This window comes from Mustelus asterias, chromosome 8 (assembly GCF_964213995.1).
Source record: "Mustelus asterias chromosome 8, sMusAst1.hap1.1, whole genome shotgun sequence".
Lineage (NCBI taxonomy): Eukaryota > Metazoa > Chordata > Chondrichthyes > Carcharhiniformes > Triakidae > Mustelus > Mustelus asterias.
Genome location: NC_135808.1, coordinates 101,475,020 through 101,494,936, shown reverse-complemented (window position 1 = coordinate 101,494,936; position 19,917 = coordinate 101,475,020). Strand labels below are relative to the sequence as shown.

The window sequence follows — 19,917 nt, the reverse complement described above, 5'->3', positions numbered from 1 at the left end:
TAGATCCACTGACTCCGTCTACACTTCCCACTGCCTTGGAAAAGCTGCCAGCATAATCAAAGACCCCACGCATCCCGGACGTACTCTCTTCCACTTTCTTCCGTCGGGAGAAAGATACAAAAGTCTGAGAACACGTATCAACCAACTCAAAAACAGCTTCTTCCCTGCTGCCATCAGACTTTTGAAAAGACCTACCTTATATTAAGTTGATATTTCTATGACTGTAACAGTATATTCTGCACCTCTCCTTTCCTTCTCCCCATGTACAAAGAACAAAGAAAAGTACGGCACAGGAACAGGCCCTTCAGCCCTCCAAACCTGTGCCGACCATGATGCCCGCCTAAACTAAAACTGTATGCACTTACGGAACCCGTACCCTTCCACTCCCATCCTATTTATGTATTTGTCTAGTTGCCCCTTAAATGCTGTTATCATACCTGCTCCCACCACTTCCCCAGGCAAGTGTGTTCCAGACATTCACCACCCTCTGTCTAAAAAGCTAGCCTTACACATCTCCTCTAAACTTTTCCCCACGCACCTTAAACCGATGTCCCCTAGTACTTGACCTTTCTACCCTAGGAAAGAGCATCTGACTATCCACTCTGTCCATGCCACTCAATCTTGTAGACCTCTATCAGGTCACCTGTCAACCTCCGTCGTTCCAGTGAGAACAAACTGAGTTTATCCAACCTCTCCTCATAGCTAATATCCTCCAGACCAGGCAACATTCTGGTAAACCTCTTCTGTGCCCTCCAAAGCATCCACATCCTTCTGGCAACCAGAATTGTACACAATATTCTAAATGAGGCCCAACTGCTGTTCTGTACTTTATTAATGATATTCTTTGTCTGTATAGCACGCAAGAAACAATACTTTTCACTGTATCCCAATACATATGACAATAATAAACCAAATCAAATTCTGAATGTAATGGGTTATCAATGGGTGAGAACATCATTGCTTTCCCCTCAGTCAGTGTTTAGGCTAGCCGCCTGGTAATGATCAGCAGTGAGCAAGTCTTGCTAAGTTCATTCTCAGCCAATTCAACACAAACGTGCCTTTTAATGGACTCACTACCACATCACAAGGTGTACTTATCCACTGAGCCATTGAAACAATGCCATTCTTTCAAACTTATCATTGATTTCACGGGCACAGGTTATTGTAAATTAGTTTATACAGGGTGTTTTATTTCCCTCGATTCTTGGAAAAGAATATCCTGCTACTTTATTTACTCTTGTCAGAACCTATAGATCAATTTTCTGTGAAGCTACCTCTTGAACCTCACACATTCACTGAGGTATTATACCACCAATTTGACACCCTCACTGCTTTTCACAGGCATTGTGCACTTTTAATTAAACTTATCTCAATCCGATGATAGTGAGCACTCTAGTTAACTTAACGTTAATACAATTAACTTGCATCTTTTACAAAATAGGGGTGGACAGTGATGAATAAAATGAGATAATGCCATTAGGATGATAATTAACACAAATACTGCCATGAGCCTACCTAAGTAGGTAGAACATTGGTCAGAACATTGAATACAGGAGTTGGGACGTCTTGTTAAAGTTGTACAAGACATTGGTAAGGCCATACTTGGAATACTGTGTACAGTTCTGGTCACCCTATTATAGAAAGGACATTATTAAACTAGAAAGTGTACAGAAAAGATTTACTCAGATGCTACCTGGACTTGATGGTTTGAGTTATAAGGAGAGGCTGGATAGACTGGGACTTTTTCCCCTGGAGAGTAGGAGGCTTAGGGGCAAAATAATGAGGGGCATAGATCAGCTAGTCAATATCTTTTCCCAAAGGTAGAGGAGCCTAAAGCTAGAGGCCATAGTTTTAAGGTGAGAGGGGAGAGATACAAAAGGGTCCAGCAATTGTTTCACTCAGAGGGTGGTGAGTGTCTGGAAAGAGATGTCAGAGGCAGTAGTAGAGGCGGGTATAGAGGGGCATGGGCCAAATGTGGGTGACTGGGACTAGCTTAGTGGTTAAAAACTGGGCAGCATGAACAAGTTGGGCCAGAGGGCCTGTTTCCATGCTGTAAACCTCTATGACCTTAGCAGTGAAAGAGGGTTTGAATATTTATTGGTCAGCATCCAAACTTACTTCTCAACAAGTAAAGTTGCATCAAGGTCGAGTTGTAATGAAATTTAGCCCATTATATAATTGAGATTAGCTTCACTATCAGTCTGTGCATTGAATAACTTTATTATGTGTGTAATATTTATATGGATGGTTGATCACTAGAACGACAATCTCCCTTTCATTGCATTGCCCAACCCAACAGCATTAAAAAAGTCACCTGATTCTATCCATGTGTGTGATTTTATGCCTGTTAGCAGTATCAATTATACATACACCTTTCCAGTAAATTGTCATGCATCTAGTCCATCAAAGATAAGCTGCCATACCTGTTTTTTTCCTCTAAAGCTAACTTGATGTCTTGGCTTCAGTTATAAATACTAGATACCAATAAGAAGAAATCAGAATACCTTGCAGAAGCATAGAGTTGGATTTAATGCGGGGAAGGCCCCATATCAGTTTCCCAGCATAAGAATCATAATCATAAGAACTATAGCAGGAGGGGGCAATTTAGCCCCCCTAGCCTGCTCCACCATTTAATATGATGATGGCTGATCTCATCTTGGCCTCAACTCCACTGACCTGTCCGTTCACCATAGCCCTTCAAACTCCTACTAATTAAAAATCTGTCCACCTCTTCCTTAAAGTTACTCATGTCCTGGCATCTACCACACTCTGGGTAGTGAATTCCACAGACTCGTGACCCTTTGAGAGAAGAATTTCTCCTCATCTCTGTTGTAAATCTGCTACCTCTTATCCTAAAACTATGACCTCTCGTTCTAGATTGCCCCACAAGGGGAAACATCCTCTCCACGTCTACTTTGTCAATATCTATTTTCTTCTTATATACATCAATTAGATTTCCTCTCATTTTTCCAAACGCCAGGGAGTATAGGCCTATTCTGCTCAATCCCCTTTTGTAAGTCAAACCCCTCATCTCTGGAACCAATCTAATGAACCCAGCAGTGGCAAAACCTCCCCTGATTAAGTCTGGGGACAGAAGGGTGTGTTGATGGATTCCTGCAGTGGCGGGATGTCGGTTAGGCTCATTAGTGAGCCCACTGACACCCAATATAGCTAGGCCACTGCAATTTGTGGTGGCTCAGCGGTTAATTGGGGCCTGCACAGCTTTCCAGCACTCTTGGATGTCCAATTGGTGAATCCTGTCAGATTTGCCAGCAGCCTCTTGGAGGGAGGAGTCCATCATTCTTATTGGGGAACTCGGCATTGGAAAGTTTGGATGAAAGCCAAACCCCTACTCTGAACTCTGACTACAGTTGCCCTGTGATCTCCATCCCACCTAGACTCACATTTGGCCTGGGGTATCATGGTCACCCTGGACCTCTGGTGGGTGCACTGTGGTCAGCTGCCACTTTTCCCACTGGCATTAGCAGCAGTGGAGAGCTGCTGGTGTTTGATTAGCAACCAGCTCTTGGAAGGCTTGACTTCTCCTGCCAGGCACCTCACTGTAACTAGTCTCACAACACCAGGTTAAAGTCCAACAGGTTTATTTGGTAGCAAAAGCTACCAGCTTTCGGAGCGCTGCCCCTTCGTCAGGTAAGTGGGAGTTCAGTTCACAAACAGGGCATATAAAGACACAAACTCAATTTACAAAATAATAGTTGGAATGCGAGTCTTTACAGGTAATCAAGTCTTAAAGGTGCAGACAATGTGAGTGGAGAGAGGGTTAAGCACAGGTTAAAGAGATGTGTATTGCCTCCAGACAGGACAGTTAGTGAGATAGTGTGACACTAGTGTCACACTATCTGTAACCCCCACGACTTGCCTGGGCTTCCATAATCTCACTAACTGTCCTGTCTGGAGACAATACACATCTCTTTAACCTGTGCTTAATGCTCTCTCCACTCACATTGTCTGTACCTTTAAGACTTGATTACCTGTAAAGACTCACATTCCAACCATTATTTTGTAAATTGAGTCTGTGTCTTTATAAGCCCTGTTTGTGAACAGAACTCCCACTTACCTGACGAAGGAGCAGCACTCCGAAAGCTAGTGGCTTTTGCTACCAAATAAACCTGTTGGACTTTAACCTGGTGTTGTGAGACTTCTTACTGTGTTTACCCAAGTCCAACACCGGCATCTCCACATCGAGGCACCTCACTTGAAGGGAAGGCCAAAGAATGGCCACATAAGTGCCTGAAGGGTGCTTGATCTGTCGGGCCTTCCCTCTTAGAACTGACAGGGTTCTCCTTTGTTATCCAATCGGTGGGCAAGGCTTCTGTTGACCCAATGGAACCATGGCTATAATTTCTGCTTATCCATTTGGTCATGCCATTAAAAGGAACAGGTGCATCTAAATTCAAACTGGGTAAAATCTTAAAGTTCAGAAATCAACCCAATTTGAATCATTTTGGACTATAAATTCTATTGAATGGTGATTCGGGCCTTATTTATTTTTCATCGACTGTGAATATCAAAAGAATAATTTTGACTTTTCTTCTTGAATGTTTGCTGTACTTTGCCACTAGTCGACATGATCTGCCTGTGCCACAGACCACACACACACACATGGGCAGGGGTATAGGCAGTTCGCATGCTCACATAAATTCTTCAATCTCCAGCTTGAAAAACTACAGGAAACTATTAGTGCGTCTGAGGGGTGAATTCCTGTCAAGTAGCTCCTTCCGTGTGGTGTACTGAACCTGCCAAGGTGCCACTTGCTGCCACTCAAATATCCATTCAAACCATGGAAACCACGTTTTTGAATCCACGCAGAAATAACCTCTTCGCTTTATTGAAGCGATTGGATTCGGTGAGGGTTTTCCATTCGATCAATGTTGAACATTTTGACCTGCTCCAATTACACATATACCCGTCTATAATATTCTCAGGAGTTGATTGATATCTTTATTACTTCAGTAATATTTTATGAAGATGGAGGTGCTGAATGTCAACTCTCCGAAGATTAGCCCAGGCTCTGGCTCCAGGATTGGAAAGATAATGATACGATCCATCAGTTTCTTGAAAACTGGATTGGAATGATCAACAAATCCCATATCTAGTAACTTATTGATTAAAAAGCATCGGTAAATCACTTTTAGTATTAATGTTTGATCTTAATAAGTGAATGATTGTCAACGTTAGCACTGAAGACAATGGGCGGGATGTTCCGGCCATGCTCACTCCAAGACCATAAATTCGTGCCCGAGGTCAAAAAAACAACAAAGAACAAAGAACAGTACAGCACAGGAAACAGGCCCTTCGGCCCTCCAAGCCTGTGCCGCTCCTTGGTCCAACTAGACCAATCGTTTGTATCCCTCCATTCCCAGGCTGCTCATGTGACTATCCAGGTAAGTCTTAAACGATGCCAGCGTGTCTGCCTCCACCACCCTACTTGGCAGCACATTCCAGGCCCCCACCACTCTCTGTGTAAAAAACGTCCCTCTGATATCTGAGTTATACCTCGCCCCTCTCACCTTGAGCCCGTGACCCCTCATGATCGTCACCTCCGACCTGGGAAAAAGCTTCCCACTGTTCACCCTACCTATACCCTTCATAATCTTGTACACCTCTATTGGGTCTCCCCTCATTCTCCGTCTTTCCAGGGAGAACAAGCCCAGTTTACCCAATCTTTCCTCATAGCTAAGACCCTCCATACCAGGCAACATCCTGGTAAACCTTCTCTGCACTCTCTCTAAAGCCTCCACATCCTTCTGGTAGTGCGGCGACCAGAACTGGACGCAGTACTCGAAATGTGACCTAACCAGCTATACAGCTGCAACATCAGACTCCAGCTTTTATACTCTATACCCCGTCCTATACAGGCCAGCATACCATATGCCTTCTTCACCACCTTCTCCACCTGTGCTGCCACCTTCAAGGATTTGTGGACTTGCACACCTAGGTCCCTCTGTGTTTCTATACTCTTGATGGCTCTGCCATTTATTGTATAACTCCCCCCCCCCCCTACATTAGTTCTTCCAAAATGCATCACTTCGCATTTATCTGGATTAAATTCCATCTGCCATTTCTCCGCCCACTTTTCCAGCCTATCTATATCCTGCTGTATTGTCCAACAATGTTCATCGCTATCCGCAAGTCCAGCCAACTTCGTGTCATCCGCAAACTAGCTGATAACACCAGTTACACCTTCTTCCAAATCATTTATATATATCACAAATAGCAGAGGTCCCAGTACAGAGCCCTGCGGAACACCACTGGTCACAGACCGCCAGCCGGAAAAAGACCCTTCGACTGCTACCCTCTGTCTCCTGTGGCCAAGCCAGTTCTCTACCCATCTAGCCACCTCTCCTTGTATCCCATGAGCCTTAACCTTCTTAACCAAACTGCCATGAGGGACTTTGTCAAGTGCCTTACTGAAATCCACATAGACGACATCCACGGCCCTTCCTTCGTCAACCGTTTTTGTCACTTCCTCAAAAAACTCCACCAAATTTGTAAGGCACGACCTCCCTCTTACAAAACCATGCTGTCTGTCTGTAGACCTTTGCATGGTCTGCCCCCACCCGCTACAATTCCCGTGGCGGGCGGGATGGGAAAATTCCGCCCGATATATATATTTTAATTAATTGATAGGGTGAATAAAACTGGCAAGGCCAGCATTTATTGCCCATCTCTAATTGCCCTCAAGAAGATGGTGGTGAGTTGCCTTCTTGAACCGCTGCAATCCTTGTGGTCAACACTTTCAAACACTGATTATTGTTTTATTTTAATTTTATAAAAGGTAAGAAAAATGAGGCTATTGAGCATTATAGAACATATTCTTATTCAAGGAATGGCATGAATCGGAAGTCATCTGCAGCACTTTACCTTGGGCAGTGTAGACTAGCTCACTGTAAATAGCTGGTGGAATCACCGGTGAAGGCAACCCTCGTAAGTAATGCTTCAGCGCATCGGCAATGATGTGGATGTCATATTGTTCGATATCAACAGCTGCCATATCTGTAACATAATGAAGGAGGTTAGAAACCAGGCAGATTGGCATCATTCCTATTCTTTCTTCCTGCAGGTACATTGCTGACGGCACACTTTTGTCGGCTGTTGTGGCTTTGATTGCCCGATTTAGGATTAAATTATATTTAGTTTGCTCTTCCCCTGAATTAAAGTGCAATCATGATTTAATGCATCAGCATTGCCATAAACTCGCCCCACTTCCTGTCAGATGACACTTTACTTCCTGTCAGATCATCTTGCAGCCTTTAAAAAAAACAATTTAACTTGCCTTGACATAACAATTGGGATAGCTATTAGTTCATAATGGAAGAGTTTTTGGTTCTTTCACCGAAAAGAAAATGCATAAGACAGCTCAGAAATAACCACTTCTCATCAGAGAAACATAGAATCCTTACAGTGCAGAAGGAGGCCAATTGGCCCATCGAGTCTGCACTGACTCTCTGACAGAACATCCTATCCAGGCCCTATATCTCTAACCCCACATATTTACCCCGCTAGTCCCCCTAACCTACACAACTTGGGACATTAAAGGGGCAATTTAGCATAGCCAATCCACCTAAGCTGCACATCTTTGGATTGTGGGAGGAAACCAGTGGACCCACAGGAAACCCAAGCAGACACTGGGAGAATGTGCAAACTCCACACATACAGCCAGCCAAGGCCGGAATTGAACCTGGCTCCCTGGCACTGAGAGGCAGCAATGCTAACTGCTATGCTGCCCCAACCTTTAATTGATACTTGGCCTTGTTGCTTGGTTTCTGCAATTCTCGATAAGGGCACAAGTTAGAACAGCATAGGATGATGAAAGAAAAGTGATTCCCTCAGGGCAGGAATGAAAAAATAATCTGTATCTTTTCTATGACTCCTATAACCCAGGTAGCATTCTAGCTTTTCAACAACTGGCATCATTAAAAATCCAACCATTTACCGAATAAGAGAAGAATGGACGATAAGTGAATTGGAAGGTGAGAAGAGGAAGAATGCTAAATGACATTTAGCAGTCATGGGGATTAGCAGGGTAAATATGTGGAGTTACGGGAATAGGTGGGATTGTGGTCACTACAGACTTGATGGGCTGAATGGCCTCCTTCTGCACTGTAGGGGTTCTATGACACAAGGGAGAGATTTTTGAGATGAAAAATCAAGCAAAGAAAAATGCAAGCAATGTGTCACACATTAACTGTCCTCAGGATAAAATGAATGGGAAGATGTGTAGAGCACATTCTGAAGAATGGCATTTGACGTTGTGTGCTGGTAAAACAACCTTTTTGATATCATGGGTGTGCAATAGTGCAACTATTGAAACATTTTAGTCATCTCCAATAGGTTTAATGGAGTCATTATTGCTGTAAGGATTTTGTTCTGGTACAAGGGCTTCCACAATGTTAAAATTAAAGTTCATCCTTAAGATTGCAACTGTGAGAATATTGCTCTATTCTTAGTCATCAGCATTGATATTAGAACAGACTTTTCTAGGTTATGTTCACTGTTCTGTCTCGGGATTAGTTTACCTCCTGCACAATTCATTATGAAGTCAATCAAGCAGATCCATATAACATAATCTACAAGATCATTCAAATTGAAACAAGATTGCATCTCTTGCACTCGTTATTCGACTAACTGGTAAAACTCTTAAAACTGTAATTTAATCAGCAAACCTGAAATGAATTATTAATTCGAAATGTTTTGTTTCTCTACCTGTTCATTGAGGTGAATAACTAATTCTATTGAATGGAACATTATCTGACCATCTGCATGAAACACTTTCACACTGAGTGCAGCATTTCAGATGTTGGACAGAGGTAGAATACTCCCTGCATTACTATGACCATTTCTCTCACCCTCAACATCAAGTCTCGGGTTCCCCCCCCCCCCCCCCCCTCCTTACTACATCACATTTAGGGCTCCATTCAAAAGCCCTGTGTTAATCTCTCAAATGTGGCTTTTCACAAGTCAAGAAGGGCGGCATTGTTGCACAGTGGTTAGCACTGCTGCCTCACAGTGCCAGGGACCCGGGTTCAATTCCGACCTTGGGAGTCTGTGTGAAGTTTATATGTTTCCTCTGCGTGCTCCGGTTTCCTCCCACAGTCCAAAGATGTGCATTTTATGTGGATTGGCCATGTTACATTTCCCCTAAGTGTCCCAAGATGTAGGGGGATAAACCTTGATAAATTACTGGGTTGGGTGGGACTGGGTAAGATTCTCTGTTGGAGGGTCGGTGCAGGCTTGATGGGCCGAATGGCCTCCTTCTGCACTGTAGGGATTCTATGATTCTGTGGAAAATTTGCAGGCAAACTTACAAAGTTTAACAGCCAGTCAATTTCAAAGGAATTATTTTATTTGAACACCTTTCTGAGATATAATAAGGTAAGATCTGCAATAGCTTTATGAATATGAGCGTTGGTGTCAATTAGCACTTAAGGGTTGTTCTCCTCATATTCAATGAATTCTCAGAGCACTGTTAATATGCCAAAGTGCACAGTGAAAATATATCATTATATCAGGAAAGCAGAAAAAGTCATTCAAATTGGACACTCTTATAAATAATGCAATAAAGATTTATGCAATGTTGATATCCTATCATAATGTGTCACTTGCATTTCGTTAATTCAGGCTGATGCTGAAACACTGGCCTAAATTTTACAGTGGGTGTCAAACTCCCACAATATAAGCAACTCCTGAGCCCCCAGTTGTTGGTAGGGAATTTCCTCAATAATTTTACCACAGGCTGACTGCTAATTAGCCAACTACAGGCCAATTAAAGGTGCTTGCTGGGCTCCTGATGCTGAGAGCCCAGAGGGTAGGTAATCCTGACGCTTTAGCAGTGCCTCAGGTTGGTGTGGAGCGCTGCTGAGGTATACAGGGTACATTGGTAGATTGACCAGGTAAGTTTGAAAAAAACTCTCAAATCATAAGGCTGAATGTTGGAGCCCAGTGGGGAGATTGATGGGCCATGGGGGTTGCCCTTATTACCTGTCGGCCTTCTCTTTGGGCCACTCCACTCTCCCACCCCACAGGGCTGCCATAGGAAGGCCACCAATATTTTGCTGACAGCACCATAATATAGCTCACATTTGGGCCTTGGGTTATGGTGAATTGTTGCCCACGTGTTTGGATGCTAGAAGTGAGCAGCCTCTCCACAATCAGTTCCGCCAATGGTGAAAAAACCCTGGCAGCCATGAAACCACATTGGTAAACTGACGCGTCACGGCTCCCTGTCTCTCAGCCCACCTCCTGTCTGCCAGTAAAATCTGGGCTACTGATTTTGAACTGAGCCACTGCAGCAGCAACAGCTAGTTTAGGAACTCCCTGTGCTTGACTGCACCCCCTTACCATCAGGAAAAGAACAGAACTTGCGTGGAATGTCCGGGCCACAATCTCGGGTATCATTAGTTTGCTGCAGATATCTGAAGGCGAAACATCAGATCCCTCAGAAACCTAAGCTAGATTCTGACTTAGTTGTGGTCGCAATAACATTACTTAGAGCAGAGCAAACTGAACCTGTTGGCATGTATAAATAGGTTACCACCTCGTCAGATATACACTGAAATGTATAGAATTAGCAAAAGGTCAGATCTACGCTACAGCCCTTTTACAATTCAATCTGTTACTAAATATACAACCTAAATCCTTTAAGCAGCGACAGATCCTTTCAGTGCAGATCTACATAACTGATAATCTGGGACATTCCAATAATGAATTAGCACTCTGAGGACAGCAGTCTAATTTTTGCATCGAAACTAGATAGGAACAGTTGATCGTAGCCATGCTTCTTCCTCCACATCCCTTAATAGCACATTTCATCAGTTCATGACTCCATTGTAGTTTTCTCTTCCGCTCCTCTCCACCCCATAGTGACACTGCATACTTTCGTCAATGCTCTCTTTCCCCATTTTCCATCCAACCTTCATTGCGTACTCCATGATAAAAATAAATCCAAGAAGTATCCGGGAAAGTGAGAGGGGATCGCAGAGAAACTTAGAAAACTCTAACAGGATTAGACAGGGTAGATTCAGAAAGAATGTTCCCGATGGTGGGGAAGTCCAGAACTAGAGGGTCATAGTTTGAGCATAGGGGGTAAACCTTTTAGGACTGAGGTGAGGAGAATTTCTTCATCCAGCGTGTGGTGAACATGTGGAATTCACGACCACAGAAAGTAGTTGAGGCCAAAACATTGTGTGATTTCAAGAAGAAATTAGATATAGCTCTTGGGGCTAAAGGGATCAAGGGATATGAAGGGGAGGCGGGATCAGGATATTGAATTTGATGACCAGCTATGATCAAAATGAATGGTGGAGCAGGTTCGAAGGGCCGAATAGTCTACTCCTGCTTCTATTTTCTATGTTTCTATGTTTGAGAACTGGTGAGTTTGGCACAAAAAGACATGAAACAGGGACATAATGGAACAGGTTTAAATTGTTTCTTTCCATTCACTGGGAATAACTTTGAGCAACCATGTAAAAGTAGTGATGCCAATTAGGCAACCTTTTCTATGTAATGGGCTGCCTATTTACCATTATCTACTTCAGACAATGGTGCAAAGTCAAAATAACCCCAATTAACACTTGCTGCAGACCTTCCAGACTTCCTCCTTCTGATGTCTGTCAGAGCAGGCATATGTATGTGCATCAGTGAGTAACATATTAAAGTTTAAAGTCCAAACTCAATATTGCAAATAAAAGATTTTGCTTTGTAAATGCAAGGCTAAATTACATTACATCGGCGCTATAATGAACACAGCTTCACTGTTACAACCAGGATGTGTGCAAGGACTTCCCCATTCCTTGATTGATTGTAACAGGGTTTGTTTTGAAATTTAGATGGATGAATGAGCTAATTCAGTGCATGTACTTAACCGTTTACATGCTGATGCAAAGTACTCCAACAAGCTTTCCTGAGCTTAAACATGAAAAGGGTTTTATTGTACAAAAAAAACACCCAGGTAAAGACGTTAAAAAAATTGAAAAGCTAAACACATGACCCGGCCATCGCAACACACACAGGCATGCAAAAATGACAAGTTGTAAAATAGGGGAAGTTAACTTTCGGCCAAAATTAAGATTCAATGATAAAATTAATAGAGTCTTAGAATCTTAGAATCCCTACAGCACAGAAAGAGGCCATTCGGCCCATCGAGTCTGCACCAACCACAATCCCACCCAGGCCCTACCCCCATATCCCTACATATTTACTCACTAATCCCTCTAACCTACGCATCCCAGGACATTAAGGGCAATTTTAGCTTGGCCAATCAACCTAAGTGTCCACAGAGTGTCCACAGATTATGAATCCTTCACTATTGTTCATGGCTGAAGCAGTTCTTTCCTTGTTTTTTAATCTCCCTGGAAACACTGCTTTGGAATTTGAAGTCTTTTTCAGAATTCCTCTATTGTCCCAGTATGATATAAGCAGGCAGAAAGAGTGAGAGGCATGCAGCTTTGTGGCTGCCTTCAGATGTTTCTTTACTTGATTTTAGCAGCTGGTGTTGCCTCTTTCGACACTTGGCAGTAAAGATGGCTGCTGTCATGTGACTGGCTTTCAAACTGCACAATAATTGTCCCCTCTGGCAATGGGATTCTCTCTCACCTGTTGTTAGAAGCTCTATAGATCAATAGTGGCCCCCAGCAGTTTAGACGATTAATTGTATTCTCTTAGCCACTGTGATAGCCAAAGGTGATTGAATATTAATGTCTCAGCTTTTAACTCCTTGAGTGGTCCATTTCGACTCTTGATAATGTAGAAAGGGGGCTTTTACACCTCCAAGGGATTGCCATTGTCTGTTTGAGGTGTTCCACAGACCTGATGACTTCATGAGCATGGGAACACTTAAAAGATATTCAGGTAAAGAAGAACAAATAACTATTTTTGTGCTCATGTAAGTCTCACTGTAAAACTGTAAATAATCTATCGCAAACACGAAGGGTTGAGATATGCATGGGATTTATGGCATCTCCTTTCCAATGTACTACACTCCTGGCATGGAATTTTCCCAGCCTTGTGGAGATGGGTTTGGAGGCAGAGGGGGCCTGGAAAAGTGGTGGGAAATCCCATCGGGATAGCTCCCCGACTCTGTACTGCCTCTGACCGACTTGCACAGGGAAGGACTGCCACAAAGAACAAAGAACAAAGAACAGTACAGCACAGGAAACAGGCCCTTCGGCCCTCCAAGCCTGTGCCGCTCCTTGGTCCAACTAGACCAATCGTTTGTATCCCTCCATTCCCAGGCTGCTCATGTGACTATCCAGGTAAGTCTTAAACGATGTCAGCGTGCCTGCCTCCACCACCCTACTTGGCAGCGCATTCCAGGCCCCCACCACCCTCAGTGTAAAAAACGTCCCTCTGATATCTGAGTTATACTTCGCCCCTCTCACCTTGAGCCCGTGACCCCTCGTGATCGTCACCTCCGACCTGGGAAAAAGCTTCCCACTGTTCACCCTATCTATACCCTTCATAATCTTGTACACCTCTATTAGATCTCCCCTCATTCTCCGTCTTTCCAGGGAGAACAACCCCAGTTTACCCAATCTCTCCTCATAGCTAAGACCCTCCATACCAGGCAACATCCTGGTAAACCTTCTCTGCACTCTCTCTAACGCCTCCACGTCCTTCTGGTAGTGTGGCAACCAGAACTGGACGCAGTACTCCAAATGTGGCCTAACCAGCGTTCTATACAGCTGCATCATCAGACTCCAGCTTTTATACTCTATACCCCGTCCTATAAAGGCAAGCATACCATATGCCTTCTTCACCACCTTCTCCACCTGTGTTGCCACCTTCATCGACAGGATCGACAGTCCAATCCAAGGAGGCAGGCAGACAACTAAGCCATTTAAATCCCCAACCAAAGCCATTCTTCCCCAGCGCTGCAATTTTGCACCAGCCTCTCACGGTGTTGAGAGTTTGCTCTCAGGGGCCCAGGAAGAACCACAAATATTCTTCTGGAGGGTCATCCCTCCACCCTGAGGTCCCTCATAGTACTCTGTCACCTTCTCAGCACTGAAGAGGGATGTTATGGTGTCCCCGAGGTCTCCCTCCTCTCCAGCAGTGCTCATCTTTTCCAATGGGATTGCTGTCTGGACGCTGCTGGGCCTTTACTGGGCCTCCCACCTCCCTGTTCCACTCACTATCCTTAACTGGATGCCAATTATGAGGCTGCCTCATGTAAAGTAGTTCCAACACAGCTGAGTGTGTGGGGGCTCGGAACTCACATATGGGCTCGATATTGTAGTCTCAATGCCCACAGGAAAATTCAGCCCGAGGTACCTGAAATGATACCCAAAACATATTTGCAGTCATATGAACTGCCAAATTGGCAAATGAGCTTTACTTTTTCAAAACCAAATTGTAAAAAGAAGACATTTTCTTTGTTTATGCATACTTTGAGCTGAACTAGAAATTCAAATGGGAGACCATTTGCTGACCCACACAGATAATTCCAGCATTTCCAGAAATGAACACTGTGAATAAAGCTGGCCTAACTCATGGTGTAAGTTAACTTCTTGTCAACTTGTTTCCTTTTTAAACATATTTTGTTTTCTTCGCTGTTGAACTCCTTCTATAACATGCCCCGCTCTCTAGACTTTTTATTAACGATACTCAAATGAAGTAGCCACAAAGTGAATGAGTGACGTAAGCTCACATCTTCTGCAATTTTCCCTTCATCTCCATGAGAGATTATCTCACTTTTACTCTGTGCCTCCTGTTCCCCACCTCCCCCCACCCCACCTCCACAGCCTGAGACTGGGAATACGCAATTCACCAACACTAGTCTGGAATGCCTAATTTCAGCTGACTTTTCAAGTTGAGAAGGCCCGGCTCTGCTTGGGAGACCTGAGAGCACCAGGTCCAGTAGTCATTAGTGGATCACTGTGGCTCAGTTGGTCGTACTCTCTCTCTCATCTCTGAAGCACAATATTTTGGCTATTAGTCCCACTCCAGGGCCAGGGTTTTGTGCTCCCAGTTGCACCTTGCATGAATGGCGGCGGGAGCACCAAATCTCACGAGGCCTAAATCACGTTATTTGGCAGCATAAAGTCCTGTTGCGATTGTCCCTGCTAATGATATAATGGAATTCCCAATGGCTCACGTCAGAATCCCATCAGAATACATTTAAATCTAATTATCAGGCCTCTACACTTGATGACCCAACCCCCAGATTAGATTATCCATTCATGTCGGTGAATCATGACTGGTTTCCCATGGCATGCATCTGGTGGGCAGACCTCCCGGAGGAACACAGCTGAGTGCATTGCTTGGGGGGGTGGGGGGGTAAAGAGGGTCGTGGTGGGCAGTACCTCGGGACTGCCTGGGCACTGTTCCCTGGCATTGCCTGGGGCGGGGAGGGGTTCTTGGTGCATGGGGAGTGGAAGAGGGGAGGGGGGTTGTTCTATTTTTTTATTTTCGTATACCAGGATGGCCATTAAAAATAACGCCCTGATCTTTAAAAGTCTACGCTGCCGGTGGGGCAGGCTCTGTGATTATCATAAGTCCCACCTTTTGGATTTGATTTTTCTAAACTGCTAGCAATATAGCGGAGAAGGCCTTCAACGCCGCTCTTTCTGTCTCAAAAATAAAAAATTCCACGCCAGGCCTACTGCACAAAATTGAAAAATAGCAGACATTCCAATGCAGTACTGAAGGAGCACTGCACTGTCAGAGGCGCTGCCTTTTTGATGAGGTGCTGAGGCACCATCTGTGTGCTTGGGTGGATGTAAATGATAACATGGCACTATTTTGAAGTAGAGCAATGATGGTATCTCTGGTGTTCTGGTCAATATTTATCACTCAAATAACATCACACAAACAGGTTACCTGACTCTTTGTGGGAGCTTGCTGTGCACATACAAGCAGCTGCATTTCCTACATTGCAACAGTGAGTACACTCCAATAAAAGCGCTACCCTGGCTGTAAAGCACTTTGAGATGTCCAGTGGTCATGAAAAGCACTCACTACACATAAATCTTTTTTTCTATTTGGAATATCCTAGTGCAGATCTATCTCATGTGACTATACAGTACTGCTCTCAACATCATTTTGATCAACTTCAGTTTCAAATGATGGATGTAGATTTTTAAATCAGAGACTAACCCACTTCCCACCCCAACAGCTTAATTTCCAAGTCAGAATAAGCAACCATAAGATATGGGAGCAGAATTAGGCCATTTGGCCCATCGAGTCTGCTCCGCCATTCAATCATGGCTGATATTCTCATCCCATTCTCCTGTCTTCTCGCCGTAACCCTTGATCCCTTTATTGATCAAGAACCTATCTATCTTTGTCTTAAAGACTCTCAATGACCTGGCCTCCACAGTCCTCTGTGGCAATGAGTTCCATAGATTCACCACCCTCTGGATGAAGAAATTCCTCCTCATCTCAGTTTTAAAGGAACGTCCCTTCACTCTGAGGTTGTGCCCTCAAGTTCTAGTCTCTCCCCCTAGTGGAAACATCCTCTCCGCATCCACTCTATCTAGGCCTCTCGGTATTCTGTAAGTTTCAATTAGATCCCCCCTCATCCTTCTAAACTCCATCGAGTATAGACCCAAATTCCTCAACTGCTCCACATATGACAAATCCTTAATTCCTGGGATCATTCTTGTGATCCTCCTCTGGACACCCTTCAAGGCCAGCACATCCTTCCTTAGGAATGGGACCCAAAACTGCTCATAATATTCCAAATGGGTCTGACCAGAGCCTTATACAGTCTCAGCAGTACATCCCTACTCTTGTATTCTAGCCCTCTCGAAATGAATGCTAACATTGATTTTGCCTTCCTAACTGTCAACTGAACCTGCACGTTAACCTTGAGAGTCCTGAACCAGGACTCCCAAGCCCCTTTGTGCTTCAGATTTCCAAAGCCTTTCCCCATTTAAAAAATAGTCTACGCCTCTATTTTTTTCTTTGACAAACCAACTCCTCAGTGTGGATGATTTATGCTGCCTTGCTATTTGTGAAGTGCAGCACAACAAATAGTTTCAAACATATCACTCAACACAGTCTATTTTTTAAAAATTACTGTTTTCAACATCAACTCTTTGCTGGCAGATTGGGTCTGTTTAATATTTTTCAGAATCTTCTGCAGTTTCTTTTTTTTTTAAACTCTGCAAAATGGATGTTGTTCGCATTTCATTCCCAATCTCGATGTTAATGTGCTGGGATTGCCAAATGGAAGACTATCATGAGAAAGCACGAAGAGTCTGGATTTATGAATGTGTTACTTTAAGGATTTTGTTTTTGGATGTAATCTCTGGTGTTGGCTCATACATGAATTTGAATCCAGAAGCGAATTCTACTTTTCTTCCCCCCCTTAAGCATTAACAAGGCTTAGAAATGTTTCTGATTCTAGGGGAATATTTCAGGAGTGTGAACTGGTGAGGTACCAGCTGGCCTCCAACATGAGGTTCTCCAGAGTGGCATAATGTGGCTTTGTGCTAGTGGTGATTATGCAGTAAATAGTCCATCTCAGCCATATCCCATAAATAAGTGGTGTTAGTGTAGCCAATTGCAGTGATATAGGCAGGTTGGGAATGGTGTGTTGATCAGGGAGACATGAAGGGAAGAAACTATTTGAAAAGGAATATTGTTTGATGGCATAAAAGCATACAGACCCCTTCAATGCAATGACAACTCTTTGTAACATCTTTTGCTGACAATCTTTGGCCTTTAGGCTTTATTCCAGCAATAGCCTTCCAGAGAAAGGTCATGAAAGTCTATTATTCAGTTGCATCTTTTTTTTAAAGACAGCAGCGTCTCCACATATCTCTTTTATTGGATGTTAATGGCAGATACAGTGATAAATAAAGTGTAATGAGCAGCTGATCACTGCAGCACATTGGCATTCAGAGTCCTGGCAGTTTATTAAACAATTCATCAGCCTACGATCAATGTAATTAACAGTCTCCAAACAGATGGAAAAATGAGCAACTACATCAGTGTCACAGCTTTAGTTGCTGCGCAGTGCAATCAGAGAAAAGGTTGATTACTTCTAAGAATATATGCGAGCCCTTTAGCCATCAAGGCCTGCTGTCTGCTTCGAACATTGTCAGCGAGGGACTGGAGGTTGCAATAGGTTGTCGTGTAATTATGTAGCATATTTGTGTAACATATCGATGAGGAATAAATAGCGTTAACAGTTGTCCAGAGCATGGAAAAAACTCCTTTTGAGAAACAAACCAGTCTACGTTTGTGGCTTAAAGAACCAACATCAATTCCACAAGGGGGAAGATAAATTATGAATAAGTATGCTCACTGACAGGTATTAGCTAATACACGGATAAAACCTGGTGGGGGATGGTAACATGAAGCCACAACCAATAATTATCTGAGGCCAGCTGCTTTGCCATCAGTAGAATTGATCTAAACAAAGATCCTTATTCACTGGAATGGACACATTAAAAGGAGTCTCCTACATATTAGATTTATATAATTCACAATTATTTGATCTTTTTCAGGATATTACTCTTAAAAACGTTAAAAAATATACGCAGGTTATTTGTCTAAACCAGATTTAAAAACTTGCCACATTCTTCAACTTGAACCTCATTCCAAATGTTATCCTAACAGTGCCAAACCTGTCAAAGACGCTAAACAAAGAATGTGAATAGTGAAATTGTTTTTTATTTCTCTTCTATAAACCTCGATCTTTCTTGCATATTTTACAGACAGGGTTGGGAGAGAATTGAAACTCTTGTCCCCTTTCCCAGACTGTCCATAATCAGACTGCATATGTTTCTCAACCCCTAAATGTATGGTCAATTTTTAAAGGATCATCAGCAAGTTTTTGTGTGTTCAAATACAGACAATTATTATTTCACACATTCACCCAAAAGTCTAAATGACTCATCATCGAGAGTCAATTGAAAGTAGCTATGTTAATGTTGAATCTGTGCTGCAATACAACACATGCTTTAAGTTGACAATTATACACAGTTGTTCCCAACTGGGGAATGTTTAGGGAATCACTGCAAGAGTATATAAACCAGTTCATGCTGGGGGCACGATCTTACTGGCTGTTCACACTCCGCTACCACTGCAAGCAAGGATGGAGAATTTGGCACGAAGCCAAATCTCCGTTCACTGCAACGGGACCAGAACACCCTGCCAGCACGAATGACTGGAAAATGTCTGGGAGGAATTGGGAGAGTCTGTGACATTACTTTACTGACTTGGAAATAAACAAGTTTTAAGGTGCAGGCTAGCTTCAAACTCACTCATTCTTCCTCAACGTACAATTATTGGAATTAACAGCATATTTTGGGTGGTTTCAATAGCTGTAGTTGTGTACATCAGAGATTATTGCAGGGTTCCCTCAAAGACCTGGATGTTCAGCAGGTCACAAAGTAAGCCCCCACTTGGTAGTTTCCTTACCAGGAAGCAAATGACAGATCTGGTAGGCTCTGAAAAAGGAACAGGCTGGGGAGACATTTAACAGGCGCCAGGTTTTCAAAAAAGGCATGGATCTTACTGCTTTTAGTTACTGCTGATATTCTCTGCAGGCAGTGTTCTTGGCCAGACTTATTAGCTTCTCTCTCGTTCTTGGGATAATAGATTTGTTATTTGAAGCTAGTTTCAGTCACATGATGGGAAATTTCACTGCCCTCAATTGTCCATATTATGGGTCAGAGCCAGGGTGTCTGATACACAATGGAGAATTGATTGACAACCTATCAACATACCAGCTATGAATAGCTCACTGGAAGACCTTATTTGATATTCCATCTCCACGGCTCTGACACATCTGGCAGCCATTGTTTATTAGATCTCTTCCATTGAGCTGGTAAGGATTGTGCACCTGAGAAACCCATTAGCATTTGAGAACTTTCCAGAGGCATTTTCAGACAAAAGTTAATCCTTTGTGCAGGAATTGCAAAAAGAATCCTAACAGTCCTGTTA

General features: G+C 43.3%; 1 protein-coding gene across 2 annotated transcripts in view; it reads right to left on the bottom strand.

The window, feature by feature from the left end:
- pik3r3b (phosphoinositide-3-kinase, regulatory subunit 3b (gamma)) overlaps positions 1-19,917 on the bottom strand; it is a 549,621-nt gene that overhangs the window by 262,538 nt on the left and 267,166 nt on the right. For both annotated transcript variants that reach the window (XM_078218604.1, XM_078218605.1), the window contains one exon: positions 6,886-7,017. In XM_078218604.1, the coding sequence (XP_078074730.1) occupies positions 6,886-7,017 (132 nt within the window). The remainder of the gene's footprint in view (positions 1-6,885; positions 7,018-19,917) is intronic.